At 42.3% G+C, this 27151-nt stretch overlaps 1 protein-coding gene across 1 annotated transcript in view; it reads right to left on the reverse strand.

Annotated features, from left to right (window-relative positions):
- The window catches only part of Spon1 (spondin 1), a 280392-nt gene that overhangs the window by 122321 nt on the left and 130920 nt on the right, over positions 1-27151 (reverse strand). The window contains exon 5 of the mRNA XM_021166919.3: positions 26672-26794. Within this exon, the coding sequence (XP_021022578.1) occupies positions 26672-26794 (123 nt within the window). The remainder of the gene's footprint in view (positions 1-26671; positions 26795-27151) is intronic.

Below are 27151 nucleotides of genomic sequence, written 5' to 3' on the forward strand. Positions count from 1 at the left end.
TGTGCCTGAACCCCAAGCTACAGTGACCCGCCTCTGATCAATACTCTAAGACTTCACCCTTCTCAACTAGACAGGTCCCATGTGTCTCTGTGTGCTCTCAGCCCTACCTTCCCTGGAGAAATAAAATATTTAGATGTAACTGGTTATGGAAATTTTTGACATGGCAGGACCCGCACCAAGGGATTTTGTATTGATTTGCTTCTATTTCCCAGTAATAACCTCAGGAGCTGGGTTCTGCTATTATTCCCATTTCACAGATGATAAGACTGACTCTGACAACTTACTTTGAGGTCATTCAGCAAGTGTATTGTTTTTGAAGCTTGGACAAGTGCCTGGGAGACCAGGACAATGACAACCTCTGAAGCCATCCCTTAGCATATGGGTGTGTGTGTGTGTGTGTGTGTGTGTGTAAAGATGCTAGAATACCATCTTAGGAAGGTAGATAGCTCTTGCCCACAGACTATACTTCTCCAACATACAGTGACCTTCAGTGACATCAGTAACACATCTTTAGGCTGATGTTCTTCCTCTTCATTACCTCATCCTTTGTCCCCTGTTCTCTACAAACATTACCTGCCTCAGGTAACATTAAGTTTTTGTAAGCAGTTCTTGCCTCTGTTATGCTTTTGAGGAAACCCAAAGCTGGGACGTGGCTCATTCCGCTAAGCTCCTGTGTATAGGCCCAGGTTCCATACAAGGATGGTGTTGATTAGACAAGAGCTTGTTCAACATCCTCCTTCAATTTTTGTAAAAAGAATACAGATGATCTCACACCATGTTTCCTTCCAAAGCTAGGGATGCTGTCCTTATTCTCATTCTCATCCATCAGCATCAGCACCACAACTACCATCATTCACTAAGCATGTTCCTTACCTCACATGCTTCATAGGTGTGAACGTGTAGCCTCCCATCCTCCCAGTGATCCTGTGAGGCAGGCATGTAACATACTTCACACTACGGGTTTGGGAACTTAACTGCTAGCAAGCGGCCTGATGTAAACTGTCTACCAAACTTCATTATGCGATTTCTACTTCACAAAGGACTCACCATTTGGGCCAAGTCTAAGTTTTGTGCAGAGATCATTTGGATACCACATGTGGCTGTCACCAGAATCATTTCTGCGATAACAAGAGAGGTATGACAGTGCCATTGAGGGCACTGGCGTTTGGTGTTCAAAAAGCTCAGCTTTCTCTGGACTTGCCCTTTTCAGCCTAGTTCTGCACTTCTGATTATTGGTTCTTCTAATATAACTAAAGCTTAGTCGATGACCCGATCGATTCTCAGTTCAGAGGCAGAGGTTGTAATGCCAAGGCACTCCGAACCCTTATCCCTACTGCTGCTCTAGGGACTGCTTGATGGTTTAATGAGCGCTGGTGAACAGCACATTTACATTACATTTCTAGAAAGAGCAACCGTATTTGAAAGTATCCTCCTCTGGCTTCTCCACATGCACACTGTTCTATGTGGGAGGGGCAATATTCCTGCCTTTTCCATATGTTTACTAAGATATCACCAATTACCACTGTTCAATTACCAGTACCAACACACCATTAAAACTCCAAGTTTAAAGTTCCTCTAGGGGAGGAACTTGGGGCATTGGGGATGATAATTCTGGTAATATTTACCTAATTTTCAAAATCTAATTTTAATCTGGCGTTTAAAAGCACTACTGAACATTGCAGGCTTCTCCTGACCTAAATGTACATTTTCCACATCTGAAGGTGATGTTTTTCTGTGTTTGGAAATCTTCTCGGCAGCAGAAGGAAGTGGTGAGAACTGGGGTCCACTGGGCATCTACCTGCCTATGACAACTAGAAGATCTGGGACCTGCTAGGGGACACATGGCCATGGAGTGGCTAAAGCAGGGATTGGCTCAAGACTGGCTTATCTTTGGGAAAACTTTGTGTTTTAATAAAAGCTAGAAGAAGCTCAGTGTGGCTTGCTAAGGTAATAGGAGAACCAAACTCTACTAATGGAATAATCTTTGTGTATCTATCTATCTATCTATCTATCTATCTATCTATCTATCTATCTATCTATCTATCTATCTATCTGTCTGTCTGTCTGTCTGTCTGTCTGTCTGTCTGTCTGCCCATCCATCCATCCATCCATCCATCCATGGATAGTAAGAGAGGAGTCAAGCTGAACTTTTAAAGAAATCCACCACAATCTTAAAGATAAATGTGATGACATGGGGCTGGAGAGATGGTCCAGTCATTAGGTGCTCACTGCCCTTCCAGAAGACCTGGGTTTTGTTCCTAGGCCCCACAGTCAGTAGCTCATGACCATCTGTAACTTCAGCTCCATGGGAATCTGACCATTTCTGGAGTTACCCACACATGTGCACAACCCTGCCCCACATTCAAAAACAAAACGAGCTTTTAAGAAGTAAAGTAAAAACCACCCTTCTGATGAGAGCAGGAATAGAAGTCTAAACACAATACCAGCTCACTATATACCTGAATATGTAGGAAGGTACCCAACACCATAGTGTGGGGTTTATTCTGGGAAAATGAGCATGGTTCAACTCCAAACTCAAATACTCAAATTGTGTTAACAGAGGACACACAAAAGCAACATTTGATGACATTCACTACCCATTCAAGGTGATAGAAAGTCAGCAAACATAGAAAAGAAATATTCATTCTCTACTTCAAAAATATCTAAAAACAAACAAACAAAAACAAACCAATCCTACAGTGCAAAGCGAGAGTAATTCTGCAGTATTTGGACCAAGAGGGCTCAGCATTGTCTGTCTGACTACTGGTTCTACTGAGTTCAATAAGGCAAGAGAGGGGAGAAGGTATACCAGTTAGACAGGTGCTGTGGGTGAACAAAACTGTGTATACACAAACTCCAAAATAATCTAGTACAAGACTTATGATATAACGTTGTCAAACCTGCAAATTTGTCTCTATGTATAACACACTCTCAGGTAAGCAGAAGTGTATGCACATATTGACCATGCTCATGAATACATCCTTCCCAATAGACCAGCATCAGAAACTAGCCACATAGTCCCCTATAACAACCAACAGATGAAGTGTGGTCTATGCTCATGCAATGGACTCTCCCATAGCCACAAAAATAAACAACCCCCAAATATTACAGCCGTAAGAATGAATCTCACAAGCTACGATGTTGGGAAAAAAAAAGCCAAAAAACCACTAAGACCGGGAAGGACACTTGCTGTAAAATCCCACTTATACAGAGCCAAAGGGAAGAAGCATGATGAGGCTAGCATAAGAGGTCAAGATGGTTGTTTTTAGGGTAAAGCGGAGACTAGAAAAAAAAGACAAGGAAGCTTTAGAACGCTGGTCACTTTTGACTTTCGTGTTGGTCACATGAATGAGAAGCAGATCCTGTGCTAGCTAACGATTGTACCTGCCCTTCTGTGTGTTTGTTATGCCCCAGTACAAGGTTCACTTGGGGTCTGCAGATGTAGCTCAGTTGGGAGAGTGCTTGCCTAGCAGCTAGGAAGTCACACACCTGCAATCCCAGCACTTTGGAGGCAGAGGCAGGAGCATTGCAAGTTCAAGGTCATTCTCAGCTACATACTGAGTTCCAGCCTGTCCTTGGGGTACACGAGGCCTTGTCACCAAAACAAGATACAAAAACAACATCAAGAACAAGTTTATTTTAAAAATTTTAAAGTTAATACTTATAGATTTAGGGTGTGTGTGTGTGTGTGTGTGTGTGTGTTTACGTATGTATTTGTATATATGTTTGTGTGTGTTTATATATAATTTATGTGTGTATATATGTCTATGTGTGTTTGTATGCATATTTGTATGTATGTGTGTATATTTGTGTGTGTTTGTATGTGTTTGTATACATTATGTGTTTGTATATATGTCTGTGTGTGTTTATATGTATATTTGTGTGTATGTCTCTGTGTATTTGTGTGTGTTTGTATGTATGTTTGTGTGTATATATTGTGTGTGTGTGTTTGTGTGTGTATAGATATGAACAACTTGCAGGAGTTGATTCTCTCCTACCCCGTGGCTCTTAGGGACCGAGTTCATGTCCAGGCCCTTTACCTGCTGAGCCATCTTGGCACGCCCAGGTCCACTTTTTATAAAGGTGAAAGGGGGGGCTGCTTTTCTTGCCTCTCAAGCCTTGCTCTGGCTCCCCACTGCTCTAGGAATTAACTAGAGAGGAACGCTTGATCTTCTTGTAGAGGGTATGGGGGCAGGGAGACAGCCTTGGTGAATTGTAAGCATGGGAGGTGAGGTCAGAGGTCCAAGGTTATACCAGGTATTAAAAATTCCTTTAAATTAGTTCCTGGAGAGTTTTGTACAGTGTGTTTTGATCATATTCTTCTGCAACTCTCAGCTCTTCCCACATCCACTTTCCAAGATCAGGTCTTAAAAATCAAACAAATAAACAAACAAAAAACCAGAGATCAGTTACTCAGACTCAAGAATGTCTGCCTAGAGTGATCAGTAAGGAGTTGCAAGGCTGGAATTTTTATTGGAGTTCAATCAATTTTAATCTAATGCACACCCACCAGTTATATATTCTAAGGAGCACACATGGTCTGAGAACTCAGAGATAAACCAGATACCGTTTCTGATCCTGAAGGCTTGAAGGGTTTCAGAGGATCAAACACAAGGATGGGAATCTGTGCATTTGACTCAGGAATGGCTAAGGCTAGTTGCAGAGCAGAGAAGAGGGCAGTCACCCATCCAGATGGGGGTTGGGAAGGTTTCCTGGCAATGGGGCTTATGCTGAGATCAAAAGACTGGCCTCAGTCAGCTCTGGGTAACAGGATGGTAAGCGTGAGAAACAGCTTTCGTGCACATAGGCTCAGAGAGCAGAACAGAAGGAACAGGGAACATCTGGAAACAGAACAGATGTGGAACCAGAGTACAAGTTTCAGAAGGCAGGAGATGAGGCTGGCTCAGGCTGAGTACCACTGAACCCCGTCAAAGAACTTGTATTTTAACTCAGGCGGATACAACTTAATCCTACATCTGTCCCTTCTCAGCTCTGTGGCTCTGGGCCAGTGATTTCTGCTTTGCCTACACCAGAACTTTACCAGTTTTCCCTTGAATATGAGTTTTCATCCAACACTCTCATGTATGTGAGTGGGACTGGGGATGGGGGTGGGGGTCTGTATGGGTGTTGTACTGAATGAAACCAGAGGTTAACCTCAGGATCACTCCTCAGGAGCTGTCCACTTGGATTTTGATCTGGTCTCTCACTGCCCGAAGTTTCCTCGCTTGGCTTTGCTGGATGAGAGTCAGTGAATCCCAAGAATCTGCCTGTCTCCGCTCCCCTGTGCTAGGACTACAAACACAGGCCTTTACACAAGACTCTTTTATTTTTTGTTTATCTTTTGTATAAATGCTGAGGTTCAAACTTAGGTCCCTTGGTTTGTTCAGCAAGCACTTAATAAATTGAGCTGTTCTCATAGATTCCTCCCCTTTGTCAAAGACAAGATCCTATCACATAGCTGTGAACTGATGATGCTTTAGTCGCAGGCCCCCAAAGACTGGAACTGCAGGCATGTCTTACTGTGCCTGGTTCTCTATCACTTTGAAAGCACAGGAGGTGCCCCTCTTCCAAAGGCCACACCCAGCAGGTGCATGTAGAAAGGTTAATTAGCTGCTAAGTATCCTGGCTGAGGCTAAGGAGAACAGAATGTTAAACTTTTTACTTAAACACATCAGAGTTGGCTCAGACCCATGACCATGTGTTGGCAGCTGAGAATTCTGCAAAGGCAGTAATATAGATGGAAATTTCCCTTTCCTACGTTTCTGAGATCTGTGGCTCAAGGTGACAGCTGATGGCCTCTGAGTCCCTGGTATTCAGTGAAAGGGAGAGTCCATTTTATGTAGTTCTTGACAAGAAAGATCTGTTTTCTCAGGACAGAGAGGACGAGTCTATAACTGTAAGACTATTTCCTTGACCATTTTGTTTTTTAGCATCTTAGGGACTAAAATTTCCTCTTCTTCCTTCTCCTTTTCTTCCTCTTTATCTTCTTCCTCTTCTTCTTCTGACAGGATCTTATATATCAGGCTGGTCTGGAACTCAGTATGTAGCTAAAGATGACTTTAAACTTCTGATCCTCCCGCCTCCATCCCTTACCTCTGCACACCGACCCCGGATGCCAAGTGCTGGAATTACCTGCATATACCATCAGTAATGATGTTATACAGTGCTGCAACTCAAACCAAGAGTTTCCTGCATGCTTGGCAAGCATCCCATGAACTCCATGAACTGAAGTACATTCCCAGACCTAGATTACACTGTTGAAGTAAGGAGAAAGAATGAGGTTTGTTTGTTTGTTTGCTTGTTTCCTTGATAAGGTCTGATTTTCTGGTTCTTCCTTAGAGGCAAATAAAAAATGAAAAAAAAAATTCATTCATTGCTTGAATAAAGCTCAAAGGTTCAGTAAGGCTCCAGAGCAGCCCAGGCAACTGAAGTTAAAGACTGGATGGAAAGATGGGAAGTGGGATGAGACGGATGAGAAGTAGGGATGAGGAGGAAGAACAGGAAGTTGGAAGAGATGGCATCAAATAGGACTGCTAGCTCCAAGCAAGAAAGAACCTCACCCTTGTACAGAGGCTTTAATGGTGCAAAAGATGACAAAAAAAGGACAAAGCTAAATGCATAGTGGACAGTCAGTAAATGTCTACAAATCAAGACATGCATAAGGATTTACACTTTATTATGAGAATGGTAATTCAAAGTAAGAACAGATCTGGAAAGTTGTTAGTAGGTATCCATTATATAAAATGCTATATAATAAGACACAATATGACATTTAATACATAAAGGGCTTTTCTGATCTTCTCTCTCTCTCTCTCTCTCTCTCTCTCTCTCTCTCTCTATCATTTTTTATGGTAGAGATAGCTGGGTAGATAGCTCAGGCTCTTGGGTAGATAGCTCCTGGGTAGATAGCTCAGGCTCTTCTTCTTCTTCTTCTTCTTTTTTTTAACCAGGGCTCTAGGGATTCAAAGACCACCAGCTACCATCTTGGGCTGCAGGTTTCAGGAACTTGTAAAGGGGAATTTTCTATAGGGAGTTGACTGCTACTTTGATGTCTCATGAGTGAATTCTAAGTGGAGTGAGGATTCAGTGTGACACCAGAGTTCCCAGGCTTCATCTATTGCTGGCTATTACCTCCTTGTTAGATCAGGGACAGGAAGATCAGGGACAAGACTAGGTAGCTAATCTCTTGTAAAGTTTTTCTAGGTATTGCAATTTGCTGCTTCTAGAACTCAGGGTTGGACTGAATTGACAAAAGTTTTCATTAAAAACTTATTAAATAAACAAACAAACATCCCCCACTAAGACTTAGTCTTTGAGGCTTCATGTTATGGTCCCACTTCCCATTCACTGTCTGTTTCCTGGGTTGGATACAAAGTAACCAGCCACCTCACACTTCTGCCATCATGCCTTCACCACTGTAACTGACTGTGTACCTTTGAACTGCAAGCCAAAAGAAACCCATCCTTCCTTAAATTGCTCCTTATTAGGTGTTTGGTTACAACAACAGGAAAAGTAGCTAGTATAAGCATTCACCTACTCCCAGGCTCCTGGGTTGAAAACTCACGTCATTCTGTCAAATAAAGCAACGGTTCCAAAACAGTTAAGATGTTGCTCTCATCAGTGTAGACTAAGAACTAATGAAGAAAAAAAGCCTTGTAAGTTATGTTGAAAGGAAGTTTAATACTCTATTTGCAACATGAAACCCAAAAATCCCTGCAAATTGGGAAGATATTTGGCAGGACTAAAATGGCTGGCACAAAACACCAGCCTGCTAGGATTGTGAACAGTCAGTCTTCCTTGGCAGAAACAGTCCTTCAGGGTGTATTTTCTACTCATTGTTTGGAAAATTTAAGCCCTTAAATGCTGGAAGCTTTAGCAGCACTTCCTGTGTCTGATCCTGAGTCATCTTTTCATGGTTTTAGAACATATACACTATCTTTTCCTATGATTAGTATATATACTTAAAATATTTCCTTTAAAATGAAAGGGTTTTTTTTTTTTGTTTTGTTTTGTTTTGTTTTGTTTTTGTTTTTGTTTTTGATTTTTGTCAGTAACAGATCGGTGCTGAGGCTGTGGGTATATTAAGGGTCCCAACCACCTAGTCTATCTGTCTTTCCCTGAAGTCTCTCAAAAAATTGTAGAAGTGTCTAAATTTAATCTCAACATTGAATAAACAGGATATGATGGCACATGTCTGTAATCCCAGCTGGAGGCAGAGGATCAGAAGTTCAGAGTTGTTTTTGGTACAGTCTGAGATACATAAGACTTCATCAAAAAAAGAAAGAATAAAACATCATAGAAAACCAGAATAAAACAAGGAGGACACAGAAAATAGACAACAGCGGAAAGAGTGTGTTTTCCATATAGGAGGGTTTGCCCAGCACTCGTCCTGCCATCCAGATCATCTTGTTTTGTTTTGCTTTTTCAAGACAGGGTTTCTCTGTGTAGCCCTGGCTGTCCTGGAACTCACTCTGTAGACCAGGCTGGCCTCGAACTCAGAAATCCACCTGCCTCTGCCTCCCAAGTGCTGGGATTAAAGGCGTGCGCCACCACTGCCCAGCCCATATCATCTTTAAAATGCTAAGTGCAACTGCAGGCTCCAGGATTGAGGCTGATTGATACAAGGGATCTTCCCCCAAGCTTTACAGATCAAAGGAAGCAGAGTTCATTTTACCTAAGGGAAGTTTGCAAGAGGGTCTAGAATTTGTCCTTCGCAAAATTTTTCTCAGTATCATTTTGAGAGATAGAATGGGCCCAGGAACCTGGCCCATGTAGTCACACCTCCCCCTACCTCCCACGTCTATCTTATAGCTGTAGGTATTTAGTCTGTTTGATATAGGCTAGGTAGCAATGACCCCAGCCATGAACAAGACAAGGTCTCTGTCCTGAGGGAATGATAGTCTAGTTTCAATACAGGAAACAGGTCAAGCAACTCTGGCATCAGTCAGGATCAGGCAGGGTCTGGGCTGGGGTGTTGGAGTTGACAGTACACTCTCTCCCCTGGGGGATTTTCAATTATTAGGAAGGTCAGGCATCAGCCTCCACATCTTTGGTTCTTCCTTTGTTATTGTTTTTCTTTATTTTAAAATAAAACAATAATTTCAAAATCAAGTTAAGATGTTGCTATAATACCTTAAATAAATGTAGCTTAAATTCAATGAATTAAAAATAAGCCATGCAAATTGTGTTGAAAGAGAAGAAGTTTAATAGTAGATTTCTAACAAGAACCCCAAGAATCCCTGGAAATTGAGACGATGTATCACTGACTGCCTGGAACTTGCTATGTATCACAGGTTGGCCTCTAACCTGAGGTCCTCCTGCCTCTGCCTCACCAGTGCTGGAGATACAGGGACATACCACCATACCCAGTCCACAACAGGTTTCTTGAACGTCTGTCACATGTTTATAAAATCCTTCCATGTGCAAATATAAACTAATGCCAAACTCCCGTTCTCCATGGAATCATTCCCCAAAATTGGCTGCTGAGTTAATGTCAAAGACACTTTTACTCTGCAGTCTTTCTACTGTATAGTGGGCTTGAGAAAGCAGCTTTAATCCTTCTTCAGGATTAATCTTGAATTTTGTAAGCTTTAAATTACATGGCTATCCTCAGGAAAGCAGCAGCAGCTGTGCTAAACAGTAAGTGGCAGGAAGGGCACAAAGGGCTGTAAAGAGGCTTTGAGAATGGGAATAGCCCAGTGTGGGATGTCACGGAAGGTGCCTCAAAGCAGCGATGGCTTAGGCTGAAATAAAGGCCAAGCGAAACCTAGTTAGACACAAAAGAAGTTGTCCCAGGGCTTAGCTAAAAGCTTCTGTTGTTCTTTTGTGTGTGTGTAGTGTATGTCTGTGTGTGTGAGGTATGTGTGCCTGTGTGTAAGTGTGTGTGTGAGCATGAGTATGTGTGCGTCACAGGATCTAGCTCTCAGCTGCTACCCCAGTGCCATGCTTACTGTCACACTCCCACCATGATATTATGGTCTAAGTTGTAAGCAAGCCCTCAGTTAGATGCTTTCTTTCATAAGAGCTGCCATGGTCATGGTGTCTCTTCACAGCAATAGAACAGTGATTAAGACATCCACTAAGCCACCTCCCTAGACAGTGGGTTGGCTTTCTTCTATCACCCCGGAGACTGTGCTTTTCGCATAACTGGTGGTCACACAGTCTCTACTGAAGAATGGCTTTTGTAGGCAAGGGAGGCTGGGTGAAACTGACCTTAAGCGGTAGAAATAACAGAACATATAAATCTCAAACTCTGTTTATGTCGCATTGTTCCAAACAAACAGGTCAGGGGCTACCAGCTTCGGTTAGCAGATGATGGGTTCCATGTGTTTGTCTGGGTTGTTGTGCAATGTGTATTTGTTATTAAATTCCTTTCTGACTGAGGACTGTGTCACTCTTTCTTCATTTCTGGTTAGGTTTTTATTATAGGACCTCTTATACAATATCTTTTAATTTCACTTTACTTATTTTTGAAACAGAATCTCATATATCCCAGGTTGGTCTTGAACTCAAGATGTATCTGAGGATGACCTTAAATTTCTGATCCTCTTGCCTCCAACCCACAAGTTGGCACTACAGATATGTGCTACCAAACTCAGTCTGGGGATAAAACCTTGGGCTTTGTGTATGCCAATCAGTGCTGTACTAGTTGAGCTACATACACAGCCCCGCCTTTCAATTTTAAGCTCCTTAAGCTAAGAATGATAAAATGTATCTGAAACCCAGCTCTCTCTCCATTTGTGACAGAGAGGAAGTAGAGGCTTTAGACAAAGTTATTCCTCAATGATAGAAGGACTTATCTGAGAAAGGAGCAGGAGAGCAGAGCCAACCCACTGGAAGGTTGAGAATTTGGGTGGGATAACGATAAGGCTGGAAAAACACAACAGTTATGAGATTCAGGCATCATTAGCTGTGGTTTTGGCACTGAGCTAAAAGAAACATGCATACACTGTACATGATGATACTTTTTTGGTTTTTGGAGACAGGGTTTCTCTGTGTAGCTCTGGCTACCCTGGAACTCACTCTTTAGACCAACCAGGCTGGCCTCGAACTCAGAAATCTGCCTCCCTCTGCCTCCCAGTTGCTGAGATTAAAGGCGTGGGCCACCACTGCCCAGCTACATAACAATACTTGATAAGCTCACAGCACATGCCAAGGCTGGAAAAGGACTGAAAAATATCAGCCCACCCCGCCTACTATAACACAGGGATGCACACATAACTTTGTATACAGGAAACTGGACACAGAAGTTGAGCAGTATCTTTTTCTGGTGCTGGTTCACTTTGAACTCAGGTTACTCTTAAGACATTTCCATATGGTTTTTCGGGCATGCGTTGCTTCGTAGATGAGTAAACTGAGGCAGGAATGGGATAAGTTAATCTTCATAAAGCCTTTTAAGGAAGTCGTCAGGTTAAAATGCCAAGATGGCTTCCAGGTTAGTCTAGACCATATGATACATTGTGTCTTTCAGCAGAGGACTGATGGACTCCTGGACACCCCTGCGCTATTGCTGGTGAAAGAAACAGATTACAGCCTATCCCTTCTGAAATCCTCTCTTTGAGCCCTCACATTGCTGTGACATTTGGTGTTGCGATTAAGAATTCTAGCAGAAGTCTGCTTACTGCCATCTCCTTACTCTCACTTCTTTTTCTGTTTTTTTTGTTTTTTTTTTTTTTGCCTCTGCATTCAAAGCTTGTTTCTCTTCATTCCTGCTGAGGAGCTTGCCTTCAGATTACAGATCAACACTGTCAAGGCACGCAGAATTAGTCTAGGATCCCTGAACGCAAGACATGGTTACCAAAAAAATTTAGTCAACAGACCAAGGATAGAACCAGAGACCAGAGAAGCAGAGTCAAAAGAATCCATGTGTGCTGGAGACAGGGCAGTTAGACAGATGGACAGACAGCTCTCTTCAAAGGTTGCTTAGGGACCCAATAAACCCCCAAAGACTGTGCCCTGAATCCCAATGTGGGTGGGCGGATAAAGGCACATTATTCCCTCCTTTGGGTTTTCCCAGGGTGTATACAACAAAGCAGATGCAATTTGCATTCAATGACTGAAAGCCGCTCACATCTGTAAACAGTAACTGTTCCAGCCAGCAAAACCCTCCAGAAACCTCTTATCCCTGTTTCGAGGAGCCAGATGTGAAGAGAAAGCCTTCTGCATCCCATTGTTCTTTCCACTTGAGCTGCAAGGACCCGGAGTAGCTCCATGTGGGGGCAAAATGTGGTGCGTTTTGCTCAGTTTAGAGGCAAGCTTATAATGTTCGAGTTTAATTAAACTCTTGCTGGCTGTTCTAAAGTTTCGCTTCCTCCCAAGCCTTTCTTCATGCATTCCCTGCAGGAAGCACTCGCTTTTCCAGTCCAATGAGGGTCATTAGGACCACATGAATATGTACAGACGCAGGAAGGTTCCAAGATGCTCGGGGCATTTGGCTCATAACTTTTAATTTAATCAATCAGCTCAGTAGTATAATAAAGGGATTTCAACAACCCCATTCCTGGACCACAGACCAGGACTCCAGTGCAGGGCTATCTGTATTGAGATTTCCTGTTATCTTTCATCCCTGTCTATGGTCTTCCATTGTGAATTTAACTGAGGCTAGGGGTAAGCTGCAAGCATTTCCTTGCTTCCAACCCCAAAGCAGTAGAGTTCTTGCGGATTGAGAGGGATGTTTGCCAGGGCTGGAGTGCCTGGCACCAACCTTTGCAGAAACCCCATTTGTGCTTATAAATATCTGGCCTTTCTTGGAATAAACAATTCTTGAGGGTGTATTTCTCAACTCATTGTTTGGAAAACTTGAGTTCATAAATGCTATTAGCTTCAGCAGAGTTTTGTGTGCAAATTCCTGGGTAACCATACGAAAGGCTATCATTAATAGAACTTGAGTACCCCATCCCCAATTTCATAAGGCTTTTTTTTTTTTTTTTGGTGTTTAGAATAGTTTCATGCAGAAGGAATACTAAATCTGTCTTTGCCCACCCCCTTCTTTTCTTTTTAAACACAGGGTTTCACTATACAGCCCTGGCTGGCCTGGAACTCACTATATAGACCAGATTGACCTGGTACTGGGATTAAAGGCATGTGCCACCACACCCACCTAAGTCTTTTTTATTAATACCTACATTTCTTGAAATCACATCTTAGAGATTAGCAAACAAGCTTGAAGAAAATAGAGAAAACTGCTGGGTTGAGGTTAGCCTTCAGAGTCAACCCCATGCTTTCCCCATTAGGGAGACTGGTAGTGTTAGACTTATATGTCCGTCTCCCCTACCCACACTCATATCACTGAGAACAGGTTTAAGCTACAGGAATGAGCTACAGTGATCCCGAGTTCTGGAAACTACCAGGCAGCCGGAATAAATGGCAAGAGAGTATCAACAAGTTAACTTACTCCTTCCAGTGGTAATGGGGCGCATCCTTGAGAGACAAAATTACTTCACACAAGACAGAATTTTGGATGGTCAGTCCCAGATAGGTACATCTTAAGAAAGGATGTACTCAAAAGAAAGAAAGAAAGAAAGAAAGAAAGAAAGAAAGAAAGAAAGAAAGAAAGAAAGAAAGAAACTCCATGTTTGAGCTTTTAGAAAGAGGATGGAGGAAGGAAAGAGGCTGCAGCTTTACCAAATCCCAAGACCCAATCAAACACCAATAAAATAGCTGGAAGCAGAGGTTCAGAAGTAATCCTTGGATGTGGTTTAAATGAGAATGCCTCCCATGGGCTCAGATGCTTGAACACTTGGTCCCCAGTTGGCGGTGCTGTTTGGGTAAGTTTAGGAAGTGTGGCCTTGTTGGAGGAAATGTGTCATCAAGAGTGGGCATCGGGGTTTCAAAGCCAGATGTCATTCCCAGTTCATGTTCTCTGCTTCCTTCTTATAGTTCAAGATGGAGCCCCCGGCTTCTGATCCAGCTGTCATGCCTGCTGCTTGCTGTCATGCTTCCCTGCCATGATAACTCTTAGTTTCTGGAACTACAAGGTCAAATGAACCCACCCTTTTATAAGATGTCTGTCATGGTATTTTATCTTTCGTCTCCTTTTCTGTTCCTTCATTCTGAATTTAACTGTGGCTAGGGATAAACTGCAAGTGTTTCTTTGTGCTTCCAACCCCAAAGCAGAAGAGAACCTGCAAACTGAGAGGGATGCTTGCCGGGGCTGTGTGAGAGAAAAGCAGCCAAGACACCGTATCATCAGGAAGAAGTGAAGGAAGAGTGAGTGGCCAAGAACAAGGAACGACCAGGAGCTTTTGGCAGTGTGAGAGGAAGAAGGCACACGGAGAACCCGTACAGAGGAGGGTAAGTGTAGGAGGGAGAAATCAATAAACCACAGAATGAAACAACAATCAAAACTGCTTTAGGGAAACTTAGAAGGGGTGTGGTAAATGTATAAGAAAGATATTATGCCCACTTCTGAAGAGATCCTTATGGGAGGAAGGGGCAGTGGGTAGCAAGCTGTAAGCAAGGGTAAGGTCAGATACATGATTGAGTGCCATCAGAAACTGAGCAGAGAGAAAATGAAATAGCCAAACTGTGCAGAGTATGAAGAAATGAGAGGACAGAAATGGAGGATGGAGTGTTCTGGGAGAAGCAGAGATTCTTAAAGCAAGAGAAAGCACCTACTAAGCCACTGTTCACACAGAACAAATGCGTTGCATCTACTTGTGGAATTAATGAGGTAAGAGCAAAGGACAAAAGGACAGAGAAATAAAAATAAAAGATCAACTAAAAGAAAAATATCCGTGTTAATAAAATAGATGGAGGTATGAGCTGAACCTTCAGATTCACTTAGCATAGCTCAGATAAAAACAAATCATGAAACACTTCAGCTGCAAATGAAAAACACACATACTACAAGGAGCAAAGCTGCAGACTCCTTGTAGGAATCTGGTCATGGGTGAATGAAGAACAGGTTTCTTCACTGAGATGGAACAATCACATACAAAGCATGCAGTAAATGCTGTAATGGACACACAAGGCTAATTCTTTTTCTAGTTCCAACTCGGTCAGGGATTTCTGTTGTTGTTAGAGGGTAAGTGAGTAAAAATATATGTAATGGTGAAAATGTAAAATCCAGTGTGAAGCTTTGCAGCTTCAGAATGGCTCTGCTAACTGTACAGAAGTTCACGGAGACATATAGACTCTCAGTCTGGTTAATTTTGCGGTGTGATGTTATTTTTATTTGCGAGTTCTTTATAATAAAGTTTTAATAAAAAAAGGATTTGGGTTTTTAATCCAGTTATTTTTCCAAGTGAAAATATTTTTAAAAATGTTCAGATGTGAGAAATAAAATCACTCACTAATGAACAAGCACTGGCTTACTATTCTCCTCTGAAAAATAGGAGTTCTTAAAAGAGGAAAGATAATGTTCTAAAAGACTGCAAGAAATCCTGAATTAATAAGTATTTATTGATGACATAAATAATTAAAACTAATAACAGAGCTATTGTTTGGAAACGGACTTTCCAGCTAAGAACTGTCAGGATAAAAGCAGTGAAATAAACAAACTAAGCAATGTAAATTAGAAATGGGAAGAGCTATGAAAATTAACCTCAAAGCTTTTCCATAAAGTGAAGCAAAGACACTGCTCTAATGAGCAGAGGGTATATAGAAAAAGCAGAATGGAAATCCTTGCTCTTTTTATTTTTTATGATTTATTTTTTCTATTATATATTTATTTTATTTCCTGCATGCATGAATAGTATGTGAACCAGGTGCATGCAGTACCTGTGGAAGCCAGAAGAGGGCATCAGATTCCCTGGCACTAAGTTTTGGATGGTTGTAATTACCATGTTGGAAGCTGGGAACTAAGCCCACATCCTCTTTGAGAGCAGCAAGTACTCTTAACTGCTGAGCCATTTCTCCAGCCCTCTACTTAGTCTTAATTAATTAATTAATTAACTAGTTGATTAATTAATATTTGCAGAGCTAAGGGTTGAACCCAGTGCCTTGCGCCAAGGCTACATTCCACAGCCCATTTCTTATAAGTCAACAGTTAACTGAAGAGGGAAGAAAATGAGTGCCAATGAAAATTAAACATATGCAAAACCCAAGCCAATCAAATAGTATCATATGGAGTAATACCAAAGAAAGTCTAAGCTAATCATCTGGGACTCGCCGAGCAGAACCTGGGGGAGACTGGGTTATTGTAAATGCAAAGAATTTGGAAGACAAAACAAAACAGAACTGAACAGAAGACGACCGCTTCCAATAGGGTGAACTCAATAATTTCCTAGGAGATCTTAAAACCTTCCAAAGTCTGAAATTACTATAAAGTTAATCAAGATATGTCAGAGGAAAGAGAAAGCAAGCAAGAGTGTAGGCGAGATCCACTTTAAGGCACATGTTATTAAAACAAGATAATCTGTTAGTTAAGCAAAGGCTAGAGCTAATGAGAACACTGTGATATTTCATCTACAGGGCCTACAAAACACTGCAATAAATAGAAAGTAAAACATGGTAAAAACACAGAGATCAATATGTATACAATATTAGAACAAGGTATTAATGCCCTCACTATCAGAATAGCATAATGAAGAGGAAGTGATAGAGGTTTAAAACCTAACTAAACATCCTGTAATACAGCAGAGAGGGCAGAGGTTGCTTGAAATTACAGTGCTTAGGCTGGTGTTTTATTGCAGGCTCCTTAAGGAGATGAGGAATTAACATAGTCCCCTTGTTCTCTAGATTATGTCCTGGGAAAGATCAAAAACTGAGAAAAATGCAAGATCCAAGGAATCACTAGAGACACTGAGGTACTAGGGAGATCACAGTCTGCCGCCTGGAAGCACAGAAGGCTTTCACAACAGTCACGGGCAGCCTGGGCCTCCCTTTCCTGGCTTCATCTTGTTCTCTTTCCTTAAACACTGCAGAACAGATATCACCCCAACATTGCCTTGTCTAGCATGCAGATACAAGGCATAGCAGATACATCAGCAGAGAACACAGGGTTCCTGTAGAGAAACTGGATCCCAGGCAAGGGCAGCTAGCGACCAAGAAGCAAGCAGGGCCTGACACAGCTTCATAGCAGCAGATAGGCCAACAATTCTACATAAGCACAGTGCATATCCTTAAAGTCAGAGGGAAGATATTAATAATCCCAAACAAAAACAAGGAGAGGGAGGCTGGAGAGAGTTCAGCAGTCAGAAGCACCCACTGCTCTGTTAGAGGACTCAGGTCTGGTTCTCAGCACTCACGCAAGGCAGCCAACTCCAGTTTCCAGGGATCAGATGTCCTCTGGCTTCTGAGGGTCCTGCATGCATATATGGTACTCATAAACTCGCAAGGACCACAGGCATACATAAAATAAATAGATAAGGCAATAAATCTTTCAAAAGAGAACTAACGACAAACACACAAAAGTAGAGAAAAGGAACCAAGCACAAATGAGCTATTAGCACACGCATTCATAAAGGCCATGGAATCCTTTGTGAAGATGCACAACTTCAGTCCAATCAGGGGGACACAGCAATGACCCCAAAGTGACAGTCTATATACTACCACTGGGTGCTCTTCAAAACTGTTCATGGCAGTAACATCAAGACAGCCCGAGGAAGTGTTCCACATTGAAGCCAATGAAAGATGTATGACAAATAATTGCCCTGTGAAATAACTGGCTTAGATTCTGGGTGAAGATTTCTCTTTTCTTTGCTACAGAGCTGTTCTGTTCAATACGGTAGCTGATACTTTCACATGACTACTGTGTGATTAAAGTATGGCAAGTCTGAATGCAAAACAGGTACCAGATCTTAGTGTGCCACAAAAAATATGCAAAATATGCCCATAATGAATTTTCAGGCCAGTTTTGTGTTAGCATGACATGATTTGGGATACTGGCTTCAATAAAATAGAACATTAAATTTAATTTTATTGGAGCTGGAGAGGTGGCTGAGCAGTTAGGAACACTTGCTGCTCTAGCCAGGACTCAAGTTCAATTTCCAGGGTGCACACAGTGGCTTGCAACTCCATTTCCAGGGGGATCTGAGACCCTCTTCTGGACCCCATGTACACTAGGCATGCATATGGTACACATATAAACATACAGGGAAAACACACATACATGCAAAATAAAATGACTCTAAAACATTAATTTTAGCCAGGTGTGGTGCCACACGCCTTTAATCCCAGCACTTGGGAGGCAGAGGCAGGCGAATTTCTGAGTTCGAGGCCAGCCTGGTCTACAGAGTGAGTTCCAGGACAGCCAGGGTGATACAGAGAAACCGTCTGGAAAAACAAAACAAAACAAAAATAAATAATAATAAAATTAAAAAAAATAATTTTATGGCTTCCCTTTACTTTTTAAACACAGCTTCTAGAACATTTTAATTTTCTCATGTTGCTGACCCCGGCAGCTTGTATTATAAGATATTATGTGGTGTCCATGAAGAAGACAGGAGAGGCAAGATTAATGTAAGTTAAACAAAGTGTCTAGACTGGATGGCAGTGCTTTATCAGTGTTAATACTCAGTGTGCAGCAATTTCGTATAAGAATGCCTTCTTTGGGGAGCACACACCGAAGTACTTAAGACTAGAGATCCAGACAGTTGCCATGGACTCTCTAGATGGTGGGATGTATGGGCACAGTGCTTAAGAGTAGAAAAGAAAAGGCTTTCGAACCTCAGCCTCATATTCAGTCCTATGTCATTGAAGTGTGAGAACATAAGAAGATATTTCCAGGCATGTAGAGCATCAAGACTTGCCTTGCAAAGAGAGTTAAGAGAATGTTCTTGCAGAAAGTACCGGAGGGAGAAGTACAAAGGGCAAGGGGAGACCAAGGCTTTAGAAAAGTTTATGGTGGTTTAGACACACAAAGTCTAAAGACTGAAAAAAGAAATTATGGTGATCAGGAAATAAAATTCTAGAGATCAATCAATATAAAGTATATGTGTGGGTAGAAAGGTGGCAGAGAGCTAAGGAATATGAGGTGTGCAAAAGTTCGGGGTGTTGTGATATCAACACATTTGTGATGTTAATGTAAGGGAGTCAGATAGCTTTTGGTTGTTATTGTTTTGAGACAGAGTCCCAGGCAGCCCAGCCTGACCTCAGATTTGCTTTGTGGCTGATGCAGACTTTGGAACCTCATGTTCCTCACACACCTCCTAAGCGCTAGGATCACACGCCTATGCCACAGTACATCGCTCATATAACGTTTCAACCAGAAGAAGATATAACTGGGTAATAGAAAAAAAAAGTATAAAATTTAAAAAGGAGCAGAAAGGATAATCAGAACACATAAAAATGAAAAGAAAAAAATAGTATGGCTAATCACAATAATGGTGGCTTATGTAGAGTGAGATCAAAAGCAAATAGTGTGGGAGGGGTGTGACATGGAGCAGTGATGCTGTGCACTGGGCAGAGGCAGAGGCTGACAAAGAGCAGTGATGCTGTGCACTGGGCGGGGGTGGGGGCTGACATGGACCAGTGATGCTGTGCACTGGGCGGGGGTGGGGGCTGACATGGACCAGTGATGCTGTGCACTGAGCAGGGGTGGGGGCTGACATGGACCAGTGATGCTGTGCACTGGGCAGGGAAGAGCACATCCCTCAGTGCCTGTGGAGGAATAGGAAAGAAAGCTTACCAAGGCAAACACACACTGGGTTATTAAATAAACAACAGTAAATATAGCAAAGAAGGAGCTATGTAGCACATACTCGCTGATCAAAACAGTAAAGAAACAAAACCAAGAACGAAAATACAAATAAAAAAAATAAACCCTCCAACCTCTCTGAAATTTTAAAATACTCCACTAATTAATATTTATGTCCAGAAGGTAGAGTGCACAAAAGCGTTTTACCAAGGGAACAGTGAACATAAGAGGTCCATGGCAAGACCTCTGGGAAGGGCTCAGGGATCAACTAAGAGGAAAATTCACAGCCTCGTGTGCACTAATAATTAATAAATACAAAAATACAGAAAGGAGGGAAGCCAGTGTACAAAGTAAACAATATGGAAATTTATCAAGATCACAAAAGGGCCATCCAAATGACACAGAAGATAATAGGATGCATAAAAGCAGATGTATGCAAATTAGAAGAGAGATAACAATGCCATTATTTAAGTCGATAACAAAGCTTATTAGATAAAAGCAATCCAGATTCGTCAGAAAATAAAGGGGGAGGATCTTCCCTCTACCACGGTTGTCTGATAAGGACGGTGAAAACCTGTGCAAAATGAGTGATTGTTAAGGAAAGAAGAAAAATTCTAAAACTAGACACAAAAGAACTCATTTATGCCAACAACCGATGAGGAAATTGGAGAAAATCACTAAGTGTGTGTGGGTGACTCTTTCCAACAATCAACTTTTTTCTTTTTTCTTTATTTTTCTCTCATACAATACATACCCACCAGGAGCTCCCCTTCCTCCATCCTCCCAGTCCCTACCTCCCCTCCACCCCCCACCCCACCTGCCCTCTGCCCCAGATTCGCTGCTCCTCCATCTCCCCTCAGACAGAAAAGAGCAGGTCTCTCAGGGGTATCAACCAAACATGGCATAACAAGATACAAGACTAGGCCAAAGCCTCATATCAAGGCTGGATGAGGCAACACAGTAAGAGGAAAAGGGTCCTAAGAGCAGGCAAGAGAGTCAGAGCCAGCCCCCTGCTCCCACTGTCAAGAGTCTCACAAGAACACTGAGGTAAACAATCACAACATATCTGTAAAGGTCCTAGGTCAGACCCATGCAGGCTCCCTGATTGTCACCTCAGTCTCTGTGAGCCCCTATGAGCCCTGCTTAGCTGATTCTGTAGGCCATGTTCTCCTGGTGTCCTTGACTCCTCAGGCACCTACAATCCTTCCTCCAACTCTTCCTTGGAGTTTGCCAAGATCAACCTAATGTCTGGCTGTGGTCTCTCCATCTACCAACTATCAGTTTCTAATAGACACGGGGGTACACAACTAGTTAACTTGAGATTAACATCAGATTAAAGAGAATCAAAACCCAGAAACTACTTGTTCCTGCATGGAGATATGAAGAAGTTGAAGGCAGTACTGGTGGATTATTATTATATTATTTATACGTGGTTTTTAATTCCAGTGCTTTCTCTGTTTTCAGGAGTCCTGACATCACCTTAGTAGCTGATAGGAGAAGAGTAAGATGACTTGTCTAAAGTAAGACAAGGTTGGAACTTGTAACTATGAGAGAAAATTAATCATAAAACTAGAATTCAATGAGTTAAATGTGATGTGGAAACTTTGCATATAACTAGATGAACAAAAGGATAAAAATATTGTCATCAAGTTAGCACTAGTTGGTAATTTTTATGGGATTGGAAATAATAATTTTTAAATGACTTGCGTATTTTTATTTTATGTGCATTGGTGTTTTGCCTGCATGTATGCATGAGTGTGCCAGGTGCCCTAGAACTGGAATTACTGACAGTTGTGAACTACTGAGTGTGTGCTGGCATTAACCTAGGTCCTCTGGAAGAACAGACAGTACTCCTAACCATTGAACCATCTCTCCAGGCCCCATGAACATTTTTTTTTTAAAGCAAGTGACCCAATAGAGAAGATGGCTGAATGTCATTGCAAAATTAACTTCAAATATATAGGATGTATTTCCCATTGGCCATATTAATATTTTAGCCAATGTGTCATCAAATTAAAAACTGGATATAGGAAAATATTCTTCAATATTTACTTGTCAAATAGCATTAAATGATGTTATGTCCAAAGTAGAGGAAGTCATTAGGAGATGACAAGCTGTCTACAGGATGAAAGCATTTGTCAAGAACCCAGATTCCTATGAGAGCTAGTGATAGAAGATGTTTAGCATCTTATGAAGCTCCATGAAGACTGGGCACGTGACTGGCCCTCAAGACATCCTTATGGGCCTGGCCACCTTGTTCCTGGGAAGCAGTACCGCCCATGGTCCCCACAGTTGGGAGTGGCAGTCTGGCAATGCCTAGGACAGACACCATGGAGCTTGAAGTAGGTTTCAGCAATGCATTCAAGTGCAACATACCTGGAACACTCTCTCTGGCTTCTAAGTCTGGCTGTCTGCAGAACAGTAGGTAGAATAGCACAGGATTTAGTATCAATGGACTTCACATTGGATGATGCTTTGTGAAATAGATGTTTAATTCGACTGCGGAGGACAGAGGAGTGATTCCCCTCATGACAGCCCCCAAGGGAAGGCAAAAGGAAACCTCTTGGATCTCAGCCTTGGTTTTGGTTCAGACATTCTCCAACTATTGACTGCTTCATAACAGATCCCAAGGGAAGGAAACGGAGAATTATCTGGTCCAAGCTTTGATTCTGGTTCATATCTTCTCTGGCCATCGGATTGTGTAATGCTACTTTCTTATGTGTCAAGACCTTTTCACTTACAGAATTGGGAGGCAAAACTTACATGGTCTAACCTTAAAATGTATCTCAAGAGCTTCTTCAATGAGAGGGTTTGGGAAGAATTCCACAGTTTCCAGATGTCTAGCAGAGATTTTGATAGTACCAGAGGAGGAATGCCTGAAGCTATTTGGTCCATTCTCCACTGGCCTCTGTCTCTGTTTCACCATATCTAGCCCTTCCCAGAGAGAGGAATGCAGACTTCCCCCAAGGAGAGAACCCCAGAAGCAGCATTGGGAATAGAGCACTTTGTACAATCGTTGAGAAGAGACACCTGCAGACACAGTTCATGATGTCTGAAGATGCAGGGTGACTGACTGACTGTGCGTGGCGACTGACTGGGCATGGTACTGTTCAGTCCCCCATGTAGCAGTCCTTGTGATTCCTCAAAGGTAAGTTACTCACCTTTTACTTTACTTCAACTGAGGGTTGAACACCCAAGTTTGTTTTCTTACCCCCCTGCAGAGGTTACCAAAATGTGACCCATAGGCTCCTGGGAGCCCTGAGATCCTTTCAGGGAATCTGAGAGACTGAAACTATTTCATAACAACATGAAGACATCATTTTCTGGCCGTAGTGTGTTGACACTGGCAGTGAAGATGGGTCAAGGCAATAGCCTTGGCCTGTAGTAGTGGCTGATGTCTTCCTCAGAGCCACACGTTCACAGCAGACAACAAAAGGCTCGATTTTGCATGAGTGTTCTTCACGCAACAGAAAAAACGAGTCATTTGAAGTTTCGACTGATAAATACACACCTTGCTATTCAGAGCAACTAATTTCAGAATGTAAAAAGCAATAAAAACTGTAAAGCAGCTCCGCTCTATGGACTGGAGCACTCTGATGGACTGGAGCACTCTGATTGTCCTCAGTGAACACGCTTAGTGATTCCCTGAGGTGCAAGGCACACTAGCCACTCTGCACATCCATAAACCATCATTCTTACTTGAAAGAACAAATGACAGGCAAATTACAGTTATTCAGACTTGGGAATCTGGCAGACATTTTTCTCAAAAAATGAAGTCAGTCTGTCACTTCAAGGAAAACAACTGACAGTATCTGTTGCCGATAATAAAATCTGAGTTTTCAAGCAAAACTCAGAATCTTGGGAAACTTGTAGCCATTACTGTGAACTTGATAGCTTCCAAGTTATCCATCACTTTCCTGATGGGCTCTGTCCTCTGGGAACGGATATGAGTTTGATAGAGTTTAATGTGAAGTCTCGGCATTTGGATGATCTGTGACTCTCAATAAGCCAGGATTTTTCATATGGTCGGCATCAGGGCTACACAATCATGTGTTTGTAAAATATCCATCCAAAGAAGAAGGTAAGCAGTGAATTTTGGTCACAGAATACAAATCTATTGGCACAACTGCATATTCTGCATTGTAACTAGACTTAAGAAAATTCTGCTATTTGTAGACTTTGAAGTAGTTTGTGGTATAGCACCAGAGATTTTCTGTAAGTACCTGGAAAGATTATGATAACAGTCTTTAAAACATTATTTTATTTATGTGCGTACACCTGTTTATTTGCATGTGTATCCCATATGTGCAGGTGCCGGCAGAGGCCAGCAGAAGATGGTAGATCCTCTGAGTTAGAAATTGCTGTGAGTGGGTGTATGGAATCAAACTCAGGGCCTTAGTGAGAAGAGCAATTACCCTTAACTACTGAACAATCTCTCCAATGCCCCCAAACACTCTTTTTTCCTACTTACACATGCATGAGGGCTAGAATTGTCTTTACGTACTTCTATCAAAGATGTAAATCACTAGATTGAATGCAGAAACAAAAGTGAGTGTCAGTCCAGGTGGCAATGACACCCTTTTCACAACTACTTTCTTTGGCTAACACAGTCACTTTCATAAAATATATGTTTTTTTGTTAGCATATGACAAACATATTGAACATGAAATATATTTATTATTGCTATGTTACTTAAAACTAATAAGTAATTAAAAAGTTTTCTCAGCTAAGGGAAACACCGAGAGATTTAACATAAGCATATCGATGCTCTCGGTGATTCTTAAACATATTGAAAGCCAAGAGATTTAACATAAGCATATTGATGCTCTCGGTGATTCTTAAACATACTGAAAGGATGCAGAGACTGAAGAGGCCGAGAGCCTCTGTCCCAAGATCCCTGCTTGCAAAGTGACATTTTGGATGACTAATTAAAAAGAGACAAGGGACTTGGCACTCGACAGTTTGTTGTCAGGAAGCTTCTCTGGGCTGACAACGGAGCTGGTTATCATGACAGAATTATCCCTGCAGCTTATATTAGTAGAAGCCATCTCTGCCATTGCCTGTGTCCTTGCCAGTGGCCCAGTCCTTCAAGCATCCAAGTTCACCCGTGGCCCTGCAAGGACAGTCTGGTGGTGTCCCTGATCAGTACTGGGCATCTTGACTCAGTGTTAGCTAGATGCCTGCCTCCCAGATGGTAGCAGGTATGATCCACTGTCACCACCTAATCTTCAGGAGAGTATCAGGCATGGGCAGGGACAAAGACTCAAAGATGAGCAGATCATAGCTTTTATCCCAGGGTTATGGCTTTTATCCCAAAGGAGTTTCCAATTTGTGGGAAGAAACTTCTAGAAGAAATAATCCCAACACAATGTGGTAAAGGCTATCCTGTGTTTGAAGATGAAAGTCTTTCAACAGGAAAATTAGGCCACATCCTGGCTCTGTGATGTGATGCCTGACAATGGGGGCAATCCCAGGAATCAGGAACACACGTCTTCCTCAACAACACCACAGAAGCTCTCTGTAGGTTTGCATGTGGTTTGCCCCAGAGGCTCAGAGACATTGATTTGGTGCCATGCCCTGACCACCTAAATTCTGGGAGACAACAGTGACCAAACAGAAATGAGAAAACTCCTTAGGACCACAAAGGATGAGCAATGGCCCAGCCATTTTTATCTCTTCTGTTAGTGGGGACACTGTAGGACATTTTTTCTAGCATTCCAGGGCCCCCTCCTGGGTAGAGTGGCTAAGTTTGCTCACAAGGGTTTCTCATGCAGCTAAGACTAGAGCAGGCTGAATCCCAGAGTCTGAGGAATGCCTTAGCCAGAGGCTCTTAAGTTCCTAAATTTCAACTTTATGGGAGTTAAATTAAATAATAAACCTCTTGATCTGCTCAGGAATGCTGGAGTCCCCTTTGGGTGGGCTGTTTGGGCACCAAGGGAGGTTCTGATATTCCCCGGGGTCTACTTAAGTCTCTATCATGCACCCTTTCCCCCTTTGCCTTTGGAGACCTGGCCCCAATCCCTCTTTTTAATCTCCTCTCCTATTTCTGTGGTTCTTCCCAGCTGTGGTAACTTCAGAGTGAAATAAACTCCTAAGAACAAAACAGACCTTCCTCAGGCATAATATGCCCAGTGCCACCCACAGCCACCCTGCCTCCCAAGGCTGCAGAAAATCCCCCCCCCCCCCCCCAGGTCTTAAAGGAAACAAAAAGCAAAGGCAGGACATCGCACATTTGACTCTGGACAAATGGTGACTTCTCTCTGATCTTCAGGGAGTTTATCCACAAAGCCGGCTATTTTCCAATTCAAGGGTACGCCATCAGCAAACATGCTTAATATTGTGTGGGTCAGCTCATCACTCACAGCAACAAATTCCATGTGATGATTCGACTGCTGTCTATCTCCCCGCAGTCCCTAAATGGCATGGGATCCTGCACCGAATCTTTTCTCCTGCTCACTGTCATATTTTTAAGGGCTTAGGAGAATGTCTGCTCATTACAAATTTGTTGAGATAACTGTCTGACAAAAAAGAGTTGGAGAGTGACCTATTTTAGGATACTTTCCTCACATAGTGACTTTGGGCTTCCTGACAACTCCTGTAGGCTGAGATCAGCTTCTTTGAAGTCTGGGGTCATGTGGCATTAGACAGTGACGTCTGGATCCAGAGGGGATATTGTGTATTGGATGATGACTGACACTATGGTTGTGGGTACTGAGTTACTATGGTTAGGGTCCTGAGTAACTGCTACACTGTCTGTGGAGTCAAGAGAACCCCTTGGGCAGTCATCTCTCATAACAGTCTGTTCTGTAACATGGGTACAGCTGTTTTAGGAGGACAAAGGCTACAAAATGCTTGGCTTGAAGATAAAAGAAGCACAGATGAAACTGTCAGAACAATGTCATTCAAAGACTCTCAAAGCATACCAGGAGTATGCCTGTGTGTGCCCATGGATTTGCTTTCTTAGGGTGCAAGTTCCACAAAGCAGTGGATACTAACAAGCAGGCCTGACACAGCTCAGCTAATGGATCCCATGATCAGATCAAGCATTAGCAATGTGCTTCCCCTGACCCGTAAAGTAGCTGCTGTACTCACGAGGGTAATCCTTTGGATGAGTCTTCTCGGACCAGTTCCCATAAAATGTGAGTCTGTACTTGGCAGTTCCACAGGCGCAGCAGTCTAAGATCGGTCTGTCCGTCACCCCATCAAGTGTGGGATCTGGAACGGAGAGTCAAGTTAGAAAGCAGATGGGGACCTCATAAAAGACAGCCTTGCAGCAGCTTGTCTTATCCTTGATCCCTGTATAAAGAAGATGCAATACAGTTGCATTGATTTGTAAGGCTCAAGACCAGCACTGGGATTACTATGGATTTTATATTTCTCAACTATGAATATATAGCTTGCAAACAAAAAAAAAAACCTCCAAGTTCTTGTTCTCCAGTCTGAGGTGTTCTATGGAACCAAGAGTACAGAATCTCTAGGGTGAGAAGACTTTGGGAAATCAATGCTAACTCTTGCTCAGTTATTCTTTTCATTTTGAAGTGTGTGTGTGTGCCCACGCACGCGCACATGCAC

Source organism: Mus caroli, unplaced genomic scaffold, assembly GCF_978045245.1.
Source record: "Mus caroli unplaced genomic scaffold, Mus_caroli_1 scaffold_8, whole genome shotgun sequence".
Classification (NCBI taxonomy): domain Eukaryota; kingdom Metazoa; phylum Chordata; class Mammalia; order Rodentia; family Muridae; genus Mus; species Mus caroli.